The 12,697-nt window shown below is 37.5% G+C and overlaps 1 protein-coding gene and 1 long non-coding RNA gene across 2 annotated transcripts in view; both read right to left on the reverse strand.

Annotated features, from left to right (window-relative positions):
* The window catches only part of LOC149070757 (uncharacterized), a 500,755-nt gene that overhangs the window by 105,574 nt on the left and 382,484 nt on the right, over positions 1-12,697 (reverse strand). The gene's annotated exons all lie outside the window — the stretch shown is intronic.
* Positions 5,137-7,562, reverse strand: LOC149070758 (transcription factor Sox-3-like). The gene has a single exon (XM_089248660.1). It carries the CDS (start codon positions 6,487-6,489, stop codon positions 5,386-5,388), a length of 1,104 nt encoding a protein of 367 aa, XP_089104786.1. The 5' UTR covers positions 6,490-7,562; the 3' UTR covers positions 5,137-5,385.

Below are 12,697 nucleotides of genomic sequence, written 5' to 3' on the forward strand. Positions count from 1 at the left end.
ATGAAAAATTCATTGAATAACGATGCATTTTTAATTGAATAATGATGTCATTTTCATTGAAATTATTCCTAATATTTCTCTCTCGAAGACTATGTAATATTCACTTAACATTATTAATCGAACTGTGATCGTAATGATTTTGATACAGTTCGATACAAAATTGAACATTAATCGAATTTGTATCGGCGCAAATACAAAGGCCACAACAGGCAAATTGCCCAACGAGATGGCTGAAAAAGATTATGCCCATAAACATGATTATGTAAAGATTATTAAACAAGATTATGCCCAGCAATGATTAATTAATCGGCATACCTTTTAAAACTGATAAAACCACAAAATAATCAATCCCGAATTATAAAATTGAGCAGAATAAGACGTTTTTTTTCTGATCCCACAAAAAATTCGATGTTACATAAAACCATGGGGTTCTTAACCAGGGTCCGCGGACCATGAAGAGTCACCAGGGGGTTCCTTGAGCTTACGAGAAAACAATCAAATCCTAATTTTTACATCATTATCTTCTGAATATTGTTACGTAAAGGGTTATGTATCGTCCATCTTACTAGACAAATAGGTCCTGGACTTCATCTTCTTGGCGCAAAAAGTCCATGAAACAGAAAGGTTAAGAACCCTAGTGCATACTTTTTACGAGAATATTTTATATTAAGTTCGTATGAGACATCAAAACGGTTTTTAGGGCTTCACACACAATTATGACATTTTCATGTATATCCTCGATACTACTTCTGTGTGGTCACTTTAGTTCTTTTTGGGGTTCCGAGTGTGGACCATGGATGGTGATTAGCCATTTATGACCGCAAAAACACGCCGTCAGTCCCTTAGACCCTCTCAAGAGTAACGGCATTGATATTGACCATTCGAATTCGTTTTATATTCCCAGAAAAGAGCCCTGATCCACGTGAGAGTCCGAGGCCGGGTCAGAAACCATTCAATATCAAATTGATGATATATTGCTTAAAAATGAATTTATCATGCTCTCTGCTAATTACAGTCGAATCCCATTATAACGAACTCCAAGAGACCGGAGAAATCACTTCGTTACAACGAAATTTCGCTATAAAGCAATTCCGGGTTTTTACGCTGTTCCTATGTAAACTTATCTGGAGGATTAGAAAAGTGTTCGTTAAAACGGGATTTTCGCTATAACGGTATTCGTTAAAACGGGATTCGACGGTATATAGTTTCCAAAACCGATTCCGACCGGCTTTACCAATCGGTATTCCAAACCTAAACCGGGATCCGTAACATTAGGTGAACCGGTGACTAGTTTTAATGTGATTCGATAGAATCAGCTAATTGAATAAATTTTAATAAATTTTATTGTATCGTCTCTGACTTACGGTGAGAATCATAATTATTTTAAATTATTCAGAGAAATTATCGAATGAAATAATTTGAAAAATTTTTTTCATATGAATTCAATTGGTCATATCACATGAATTTCTTCAAAAAAAAAAAAATATTATTAAATTTCTAAAAAAAATAATTTTTTTTAAATTTCTTCTGAAAAATTTGAATTCTTTTATCTTTTACAAATTTTTTTGGAGAGTGAAAACTTGAAAAAATCGGTAAGAAAAATTTAGAAATAATTTTTAGATTAATTTTTTTTATATTGAAGGAAATTCATCCGGAAATATTCTCTTCGGTATATTGGGATTAATAAAATTATTAAGAATTATAAATTTATATAAATTTGAAAATCATTAAGAAAATCAATAGTTTCAAATGAAAATAATTTTTTTTCCGCAACGAATTGAAATCAAGAAATAAGAAGATAAAACAAATAATTTCTTTTCAAATTTCTATAATCAACAAAATTTATATTTCAAATAATTTCAGGAAGAAATCAGCTTGAAAACGCGAAAGAAAAATTCCTCAAATACAAAATTCAAAGAAAAGAACGATTTTTTCAACCTTAAAGACATAAATTTTCAGAAATTAATTTCTGAAAATCTTCGGATTTTGATAAAATTTCTGATCTCGAAGAAATTTATATATAAAATGTCTTCATAAAATTTCTTTAAAGATCCATCAATCGACAGAATTTTTTAAGAAAATTTCTTTTTATCACTTTTACAGAAATTACCTAAATAAAGGAATTGGGAATTTCGAAATTTAAAACTTCTAGCTAATAAAAATCATTAAAAAAAAAATCGCAAATTTTCAAAATCTTTATTTAAATTATGAAATTTCTGATCTTAAATTTGGGCTAAGAAATTACCTTGAAAATCAACTTTCTATCAGAAATCATCGATTGCCAGAAAAATCATTGAAAAAAAAGGGAGAATTTGTAAAATCCATACTTTAAGAAATTTTCTTTTAAGGATGTTTAAACTTTTCACCGATTAAAACAGAAATAATTTTGCACGCTCAAAGAAATTAATTTCTATAAAAAAAAAAACTAAAAACTAATCCGGCATTGATTTCCAAAATTTTCTAATTAATAAAATTTATGACCGCAAACAAATCGTCTTCACAAACTCTTTCTCTAAGAAACAAACTAGATAAATCATTGAAAAGAGGGAAGCATTCCAAAAAACAATTCACCCCAAACAAAATTTTTAAAATTATCACTAATAGAAATTATCGAGAAAATTTCTAAAAACACCGTATAAACCAATTAAATTCAGCGAATGAGCAAAATTACAATGAAACCCACAGGAAATTTTACGAGGGAAAACTTATTTCAATCCCGTTCAAGTACACATTAGTAATTAATTATGTATCAGTGGTTGAATTGATGAAATGAATGAAATTGATTTTTTAAATTTTTACAATTTATAAAGTGAATGAAAAGAAATTGAAACGACGAAGTTCTTTAGAAACTTTCTTTACGAAACTAACCAGGAGAACCATGGATAAGAGGGAGAGAAAATTTCTAAAAAAATTCATTCCAAAGGAATTTTTAAAATTTATCAAAATAATTTATAAAAATGTTCTTCACTCCTAAAAAAATTAATTTCGTTAAATGAGCAAAATTACAAGCACAATACGAATATTTTACGAGGGAAAATTACTTATTTCTCTCTCAATCCCGTTCAAAACATACATTAGTCATCATGTAGGTCTATCAATGGTTGAAATTGACTGAAAAATATGCGGTTGGTTTTTTATGAAACGAATGAAATTGTTTTTTTAAAAATTTCCAATTAGTAAAATTTATGATTTAAAAGAAATCTTTTAAGAGAAGAAAATCTTTCTCACACAAAAAATCTTTTCTCTAAGAAACTAACCAGAAAAATCATTGAAAAAATTCATTGCAAATAAAATTTTATAAAACACCATCAAAATAATTTCTGAAAATATTTTTCACCCTAAACAAATTGATTCCGGTGAATGAGCAAAATTTCAAGGGAAACCACAGAAAGTACGCATTTTTTGCAAGAAAAATTTCTTATCTCAATCCCGCTGCATTATAAATTGATTATGTTGCGATGGTTGAACTGAAATTGATAAAATTTATATGACCTCAAAGAAATCTACACGAGAAAAAATTTGCAAACTTCTCTAAAAAACTAACCGGAAGAATAAATAAACCAAATTAAATCTTAAAATTTATCAAAATAATTTCTAAAAATATTCACCCTATTGTACACCTTAATTTTCACCCTAAACAAATTAATTTCTGAAAATGGGACAAAAATTCATTCAAAATCACAGAAAATATGAAAAAAATAGAGAAAATTTCTAAAAAAATTCCTTTTCGAATAAACGTTTCATTCCGAATACAATTTAAAAAATTATCAAAATAATATTTCTAAAAAAATATCTTTCACCCTGAAAAATTTAATTTCGGTGATTGTGGAAATGAAAGCAAAATTACAAGGGCAAATCACAGAAAATACGCATTTTTTTACGAGGGGAAAATTTCTTATCTCAATCCCGTTCAAATACAAATTAGAAATTAATTATATATCAATGGTTGAAAATGAGAGGTTGAATTGATGAAATTTAATTTTTTTTTCAAATTTTCGAATCTAACATTCATGACTTCAAAGAAATCTACGCGAAAAATGTCTTTATGAACTTTCTCTAAGAAACTAACCAAAAAACTTCCAAAAATTATTAAATTAATTTCCAAAAAATATTTTTCACCCTGAAAAATTTCACTTCGGTGAATGTAGAAATAACAGCAAATTTACAGGGGTAAAAAAAATCACGAAAAATACGCATTTCTTTTACGAGGGGAAAATTTCTCATTTCAATCCCGTTCAAATATAAATTAGAAATTAATCATACATCAATGGTTAAAAATGAGTGTTTGAATTGATGAAATTTAATTTCTTTAAATTTTCAAATTAATAACATTCATGACTTCAAAGAAATCTACGCGAAAAATGTCTTTACGAACTTTTTCTAAGAAACTAACCAAAAAATTAAAAAAAAAAATTCATTCCAAATAAAATTTTGTAAAAATTATCAAATCAATTTCCAAAAAAAATGTTTTTCACCCCTGAAAAATTTCATTTCGGTGAATGTGGAAATGAAAGCAAAATCACAAGGGCAAATCACAGAAAATACGCATTTTTTTACGAGGGGAAAATTTCTTATTTCAATCCCGTTCAGATACAAATTAGAAATTAATTATACATCAATGGTTAAAAATGAGTGGTTGAATTGATGAAATTTAATTTTTTTTCAAATTTTCGAACCTAACATTCATGACTTCAAAGAAATCTACGCGAAAAATGTCTTTACGAACTTTTTCTAAGAAACTAACCAAAAAATTAAAAAAAAAAATTCATTCCAAATAAAATTTTGTAAAAATTATCAAATCAATTTCCAAAAAAAATGTTTTTCACCCCTGAAAAATTTAATTTCGGTGAATGTGGAAATGAAAGCAAAATCACAAGGGCAAATCACAGAAAATACGTATTTTTTTACGAGGGGAAAATTTCTTATCTCAATCCCATTCAAATACAAATTAGAAATTAACTGTGCATCAATGCTAAAGTAATCATGCAAAATGAATGATAATAATAATAATAATGACCAAAGATATTTTTTGCCAAAAAAAAAAAAAACAAATTATAATACTTTTTCGGTACTTACGTTTTTAAGGAATTTCTTGTTTTCGATTTTCTGGAATAATCAATAATTTTTTTATACAAGTTTGTTTTTTTTGGAGAACAGCAACAAAATATATGAATTGAGTAATAACTTGAGGGGGGAAGAGAAAAGAATTTTTCATGAATTTCTGAATGTACTTTATGTTGTCCAATTTTTCTTTTTTTGGTTGTAAATTTTTGTGTCCGTTTTTTTTTTTTTTTTGAGTCATTTCAGCTCGAAACGATGCCAACGACACAGATAATAAGATTATCGAGTCACTTGTTCTCGCGATGAGCGCATCTGAGTCCTCAGTCACATGTGAGTCAACGGCATAGTCCCGGAGGACACGGGCTCGGTCCCGGGGTACTGACTGTGCATTTGTAATCGGTTCTGGACCGCTGCCGCAGAGTTCGGATCCGAACCGTCGCCCGGTAGGTACATACTTATCATGTCCCGTAGATCCGAGGTCGTGGCCGCCCTCCTGGACGCCGCGACGGCCACAGCGGCCGCGGACATGGTGTTCGGCGAACTTTGGCCGGAGGGGCTCGGTTCGGCCTTGATGGGACCCCCCATCGGCGGCGTGCCTTGCATAGACGTGTACGAGGACATGGGCACGGAGTAGCTGGAGGTGCCGTTCATGTACGGCACGGGCATCGACGACGAGCCGGATGTCATGGGACTGTGCATTTGGGACATGTCGTACCGGCTGTACAGGCCGCTGTTGGACATCTGCGAGCCGTAGCCGGTGTGCTGCTGGTACGCGTGTGCCGCCTCGTGCATCATGGCCGGGTACCCGTTGGGCATGTAGCCGTTCATCTGGTACATGTCCCGGCTGACCTGTTGCACGGATGCCGTGGGTGTCCTCGAGTCTCCGGGTATGAGTCCACCCGTGAGGGGGTATTTGTCCTTTTTCATCAGCGTCTTGGTCTTCCGCCTCGGCCTGTACTTGTAGTCGGGGTGCTCCTTCATGTGCACGGCCCTCAGCCTCTTCGCCTCGTCGATGAACGGTCTCTTCTCGGCCTCCGACAGTAGCTTCCACTCGGCGCCGAGCCGCTTGCTGATCTCCGAGTTGTGCATCTTGGGGTTCTCCTGAGCCATCTTGCGCCGCTGTCCCCGAGACCAGACCATGAAGGCGTTCATCGGGCGCTTAACTCTTTCCTGGTCTTTCTTCTGGGCGTTGCTGCCGCCGTTCGTGGACGACGTGCTGTTGCCGGACGACGAGCCGATGCTGCCGCCGGGGTGTCCACCCTGCGAGTTGGAGTTCGGGGTGTTGGGCGAGTGGTGGCTGCTCAGGTGGTGACCCGGGTGGTGGTGGTGAGGCGGCGGAGCCGTCAGGCCACCGCCGACCTTCAGGTCGGAAGGGTCCAGGCCCGACGGGTGGACCCCGAAGTGGTAGGCAGCATACTCCCTGTCCATGATTGCCGGGTGTGCGACTAGACTAGCAGGACTGTTACCCGGACCCTGGGATGGGTCCAACTGGTAACCGGCGCTGCTGGTGCTGGTATTGCACAGCTGGCAAGGGCACACGCTGCTGGGCCGAATGTTGGTAGGCTCCGTGGTCTCCAGTTAAAGAGAAAAAAATATATATTCAGTCGCGCTGTCTCTCTCTCGGCAACTCACTCGTGCCAAACGAGAGTGAAGTCCTTGTTGGTAACTCTTCCTTTTTTTCTTTTGAAGTCCTTCAGATAGTTCTACGCGTAAATTCTCCAATCTCTCCAATCTGCAGCGAAGACAAGCAACACCGTAGCCGAAGTCACGAACAGTCAATGTGGAAACGAAGCAAGTCGAACATGTCTGTTTTGATATCGCAAAAAAAATTCACACAAGTCCAGCCAGCAAAGTCTTTACAAGTCCTCTCTCTCAGATTTGAAGAAGTCACGGGCGATAAAAATTTCAAAGTTCCAATTTCCACATTCCTTCGCGATCACAAACACATGAGAGACAATGAGAAGTTGCAAATTTGAATATATAATCCCGTTTTTAGTCCATTCTCCTCATATTTGCTGCTGTTTCTCTTCCTTTTTGCACACAACCCTTTCTCCTTGTTGTTGTTTTTTTCTATTCAAAAAACTATCCTTTGACTAAGAATTGACAGTAGCATAAAAGCAAAACAAGTGAGAGAATAACAATAATAAAAAAAAAAAAAAAAATTGTTGGAGGGATCAACTCTCACGTGGTCTTTTATAATAAGAGTACATACATAAGGCCCCGCGCCTCTATCTCGAGTGAATACGGCTCAAATAATAAAGAGGCGAGAGTTGAATAGGGGGTAGTAGTAGCCCTGTTTCTTTCTTTTTTTTTTCTCCTCTCCTTTTCCCCAGTTAAGTAGTAGTACGTAGTTCGAGTAGTGGCGCTGCTTGCCGAATAATGCCAAAAAACCGAACGCGCACAACACGCACACAACACTCCACGGTTAGGGCAAAAAAAAAAACACCGGGGAAACCCGCTCTCTAACGTCCCGAGCCTCCGATCGCCACTGAAAAGCCACCCGAGTCCGGACCCGGCTGCAAAACCGCACGCGCTTATTGATTGACAAAGAGGGTCGGGAAGAGCGGTCCAATCGCGTCCGCGGGACGGCGGAGGTGCCCGCCAATCGCGGACGGCGCGCGGCGTGACGTCAGGAGTGACGTAGCGGTGTGTGTGCGGAAGGGGGGGATCACGGGGGGGGGGAAAAGGAGGCGGGGCCGCGAGTCGTCGCGGGTGGGCGGGGCCTCGAGACTTGCAGGATGGAAGGGACGACCGCGGGGGATGATGGGAGAGAGAGAGGAGGGAGGGGGGGAACTATACGCTCGGCCCACGTATTCCCCCCCTCGCTCCTCCCCCCCGTTCCCCGCAGATTCGTTCGTTCCAACTCATGGCGGCGGAGAGGGAAACATCTTTCATATTTTTTATTTATTTATTTATTTTTGTTTGTTTATTTCAATTTTATTTTGTTTTTCGGGATCCAAGAGCTCGAGCAAAAATAAGGAATTTTATTTGTTTATTTCCCCCCCCACCCCCCGCCTTCAGTTTTTGCGCGTGAGGAAAACGGACGGACTTCTTTTCGGTTCGGGAATTTGTTCCTGAGCGGGAAAAAGTAAGTTTTTTTTTGTTATAGAATTTCTTGAAATTTTTTGGCAATAATTTAATTTTCATGCTAGTGTTAAGGAATAAAAATTTTTATTTAAAAAATTTGCATTTTTTTTTTTTTTCCCTTTCTTCTCAAATTTGAATTTTATTTCCAAAAAACGCGGTGTTTATATATTTCTCTTCTTAATGACAATGGTGTGAAGCTTGATACGTTGTAAGGTTCTTCGTGACTAGCAACATTGTGTATACGAGTCTAGAGTTAGGCCCGTGATACGCACGCCACTGAGTAGCAAGCATGAAAGCATGCCACTTTCGAGCATGTACAACCGATGTAATTTTGGTAGCAGCATGCGTGCTAATTTCTGAAGTTAAGAGAGGCTACTAATGCCTCTACCCGTGGCCCCCCACATCCTGGAGTAGGGCCCTAGGCTGGGATCTTTCACGGGACCCCCGACCAGACTTTCACGGGCCCCTTTCTGGTGGATTTACAGCGTGAAAAACAAAAAAATAATGGAAATCATCCCAGGTCCCGGGGCTAGAGCCTTGCCAGCCCACTCTTTGTGGGAGCCATGCCTCTACTTCAGTGCGTGAAATAAGGAAGGCAGGGTCGTGCCTCCAGTGGTGTAGATGGTAGCATGCTTGCGCGGTATGCAAGAGAGGGCCCGGGTTCAAAAAGTCCCGGCGGACACACAAGCTGACTTTTCTTTCCGAGTTCACCTCAGTATAATATCCAGAAAATAAATGTTTCCTTGATTCGTGCTAATGTTTACAACAAATGCATTTGTTACATGTGCTCGGAAGTGGCATGCTTTCGTAGGCTACTACTTAGCAGCATGTGTATCACGGGCCTTTGAGGTCGCATCAGACATGTATTTAGTAAGCCTATCACATATTAATCGTATCGAATACTTTTCACGCCATCTGGTGGGAGATACAAAAAATGAAATTGAGAGTGTTAATTTATAAATTCATTTATTTAAATTTCCTCCAGAAACGAATAATGTTTCTTATTATTTATTATGTGTTAATTGAATAATCTTCAAATATCGATTGAAATTTCATTAAAAACTATGTTTATTAATATTATTAAAATTTATTAATTATGCAAGTGCTGAAGAATTTCAAATTTTTATTCGAAAATTAGAAAAAAAATTTAAATTCGAATTTTTTTTCTTTTCTGAATTTATTAATTTTTAGTGAATTTCATTTTTGAAATGTGGTTTTTTTTTCTCGCTCTCTTAATAACATGATGTGTGAACCTTTACACGTTGTTAGGTTTTTTACATACTCTAAGTGCAGAGGTCTTACAACTCGAGCACTGCCCGTACCCATCATCGAAAGGAGAGCACCCTTATACGGCAAGTTTGACGTACCCACGTAGGAAATCAGAATGATTTCAGTCCTTCAATGCAATTTGTACAAGGTGGGTATAGTTGGGACGTTGATCAAGTACTCGCGAGCTCTCTGGGTGCTCCAGGGAGCACCGTGGTTACACTACTCGTTCTCGCGAGCAGCGGGTTGAAGATGCCTGCTCTAGTGACTAGCACACCCAACATTGTGCTCATTGTCAGTGCCGTCTTAACGCATGGGGCCCAGCCGGGCACGGCCCGGGGGTTTCAAGAGAAGAGGACCCTTCACAAAAATGAGATCCGGTTGAAATTTTCTAGAATTTACCAGGTAGGGTCTCAGAAAATTCACTTGGCCCGGGGGGGGGGGGGCCCATGATACTCTTAAGACGGCCCTGCTCATTGTATATGAGTATAGAATTCAAGTCACATTGAACGTACATTTAGTATCACATATTAATTCTTTCGGATATTTTTCACGCCATCTAGTGGAAGATACAAAAAAGAAACTTAGAGAGTTCATTAAATGCATTTACTTATCCTCTTCGGAAACGAATATTGTTTCACATTGCTCATTATATAATTGATCGAATAGTAGGCCTACTTTGAATATCGATTGAAATTTCACTAAACTACACATTTCTTGATACCATTAAAATCAATTCCTGTAACCCCAACCTAGATCTGAAAATTCGAAAATATTTTCCCCTCAAACTCCTACTTAGCAGCATGTGTATCACGGACCTTAAAGTCGCATCAGACATGTATTTAGTAAGCCTATCACATATTAATTGTATGGAATACTTTTCACGCCATCTGGTGGATTCAGATGTAATTTTGGTAGCCTATAACAGTAATTCTATCCGGATAACTCTGATGCGATCGCGCTTGAAACTATAATTTCGTTCAGATGAAAAGTTTGGAGCCTATAGGCCTTAATTTCATTCGGGCTCAAGTATTGCAACATTGGATAAGTAATTCCATTCAGATCAGATAATCCAGATGCAATTGTGATTGCATCAAGTTCGTAATTCCATTCAGTCAATGCAATCTCGTAATTTTAACATCCCAGAATTTGAAATAGCATTGAGATAAGCCAGATGTAATTTCGAAAGCCTTGATCTGCAATTCCGTTCAGATAACTCGTATTCAATTCCGACGTCCTAGATTTGTAGTAGACCTATTCACGAGACTCGAGATAATTATGATTTTGACATTCCATACCAGCAATGCTTACAGAAACTACTGAAACTTAAAGTAATTTTTTAAAGAGTTGGAGTAAGCTGTGTTATAGACACGGCCGCAAGTTTTGACTTAATCACGTGGCCATTATCATCGGATTTGTCTTTGGAATAGCTAACAAACGATACCAATATCGTCTATTTTCGCTGTGAATTGCTCGAGATATAGGAGACAACAGTTTACGAATCAGGGCAGCCAGCGGGTCTAGTGCCCACACGGGAAGAGATATTAAAACCGGATTGATATCATTGGATTTGTCTTTGAAATGTGAATCTGACGATGTACCATCCTGACGTACTTTTTTTTTAGATATAGCGGAAAACAACTTGTTACGAATCGGGACCGGGTGCCCGGGCGGGAAGAGATATCGGAACGATATTATTGCATGCACGTTTGCATTGTGCATCTAACGATATCATTGCTTTTGACTTGCGTTGCGTACTTTTTGAGACATACTGGGAAAACAATTTGCTACGAAACAGGGCAGCGGTCCGGTTCCCACGTGGGAAGAGATATTAAAACCGGAGCGATATCATGGAACGCACCTTTGCAATGTGCATCGGGCGATTTCATTGCTTTTCACTTGCATTGCGTACTTTTTGAGGTACGAGCGTTTCAAGAATTTCTTCGCGCAACTTTTTGTTGCGAAAACTCCCAGTATAGTCAGATGATTTGAAACAGTGTTTCTTAACCTTTTTCAGCTCATGGCCCTCCCTATGAATCACATTTTTTTCTCGTGGCCCCCCCTGTCCTATCCAGGGCCCCCCTCTACACTCATCCAAGAGTGAGATACTTTCTATTTTTTTTATTATGAATGAAATTTTAATAAATCAGATCAATCTCTGGAATCCTGGCTAAGCACGGATTCAAATGGTGGATTATCATCTCTCCCATGAGTCAAATTATATGGTTTAAAAAAAAACGGTCTGTGTAAAATACGGGACGATCCAACGAACCTGCACGATAAATCGACCCTCCCAACACAACCGTTGCACCGGTGGCCCTCCATACTTAGCTGGAAATAACAGCTTACATATGGAAATCATAGTACCAGATTCCATATAGTGCAGTCCCCTCGCTCCATTATAGATACGAAGACCCGGGTCATGTCCACATAGACCCAAGGGTTAAGATTCCCCTGGTTCTATGGACGGATATCTGATGGATTCTGAAATCAGTAATATTTTTCAACCATGTTTCCCTCCTATAAAGATTTTCTCTTACGACTCCCTTCACCACCTGTCGTGAATCACCCTTCTTCTGATTTTCTCCTCGTGGTCCCCCCTAGAATACCCCAGGACCGCGAGGGGGCCATATGGCCCCAGGTTGAGAACCACTCATTTAAAAGACGTATTCACGTCAAAAAAAAAACAAAAAAAAAACCACGGACTAAGTTAACATCAATTTCATAAGATAACTATCGATTATTTCAACACAAATTTCATTTTCGGGAAAAGAAAAACAGTATTTTCATGAAAGACCCGGAAATTTTCATGAAATTGACCCCTTAGAATCAAAGTTACGTTCACTTTAGTGTTGCGTTTTTACATACAAGTAATACGCGAATAAAGACTTTAAACGTGTTTTACGAAGAATGCTATTTTTTGACATATTACTTGACTTTGTGACGTGATTTGTAAAAATTGATGCATCGCATCCTTACGAAATTTCAATGTGACATTTTGCTATATATTGTTGAGGTTATGAACCAAAATCTAAGGTCTATGACATATATTTTTTGAATTACAGTGTTTTATAGACAAAATGTAGGATGAAATTTCAAAAAATTCACACGTACTTAAACATATTTTGGTGTAACTTATGAACATATCGTGCAATCCTTTAAATTTTGGTACATAACCTGCAACATTACTAGCTAAATGCACTGTGAAAATCACATAGCATTTCATTAATAAAATTTTTTTCGAATATCACATGAATTTTGCCTAAAATTTTACGTAAAAACG

Source organism: Pholcus phalangioides, unplaced genomic scaffold (genome assembly GCF_987345545.1).
Source record: "Pholcus phalangioides strain wild (caught in Gottingen) unplaced genomic scaffold, Ppha-v1.0 ptg000020l_1, whole genome shotgun sequence".
Taxonomy (NCBI): domain Eukaryota; kingdom Metazoa; phylum Arthropoda; class Arachnida; order Araneae; family Pholcidae; genus Pholcus; species Pholcus phalangioides.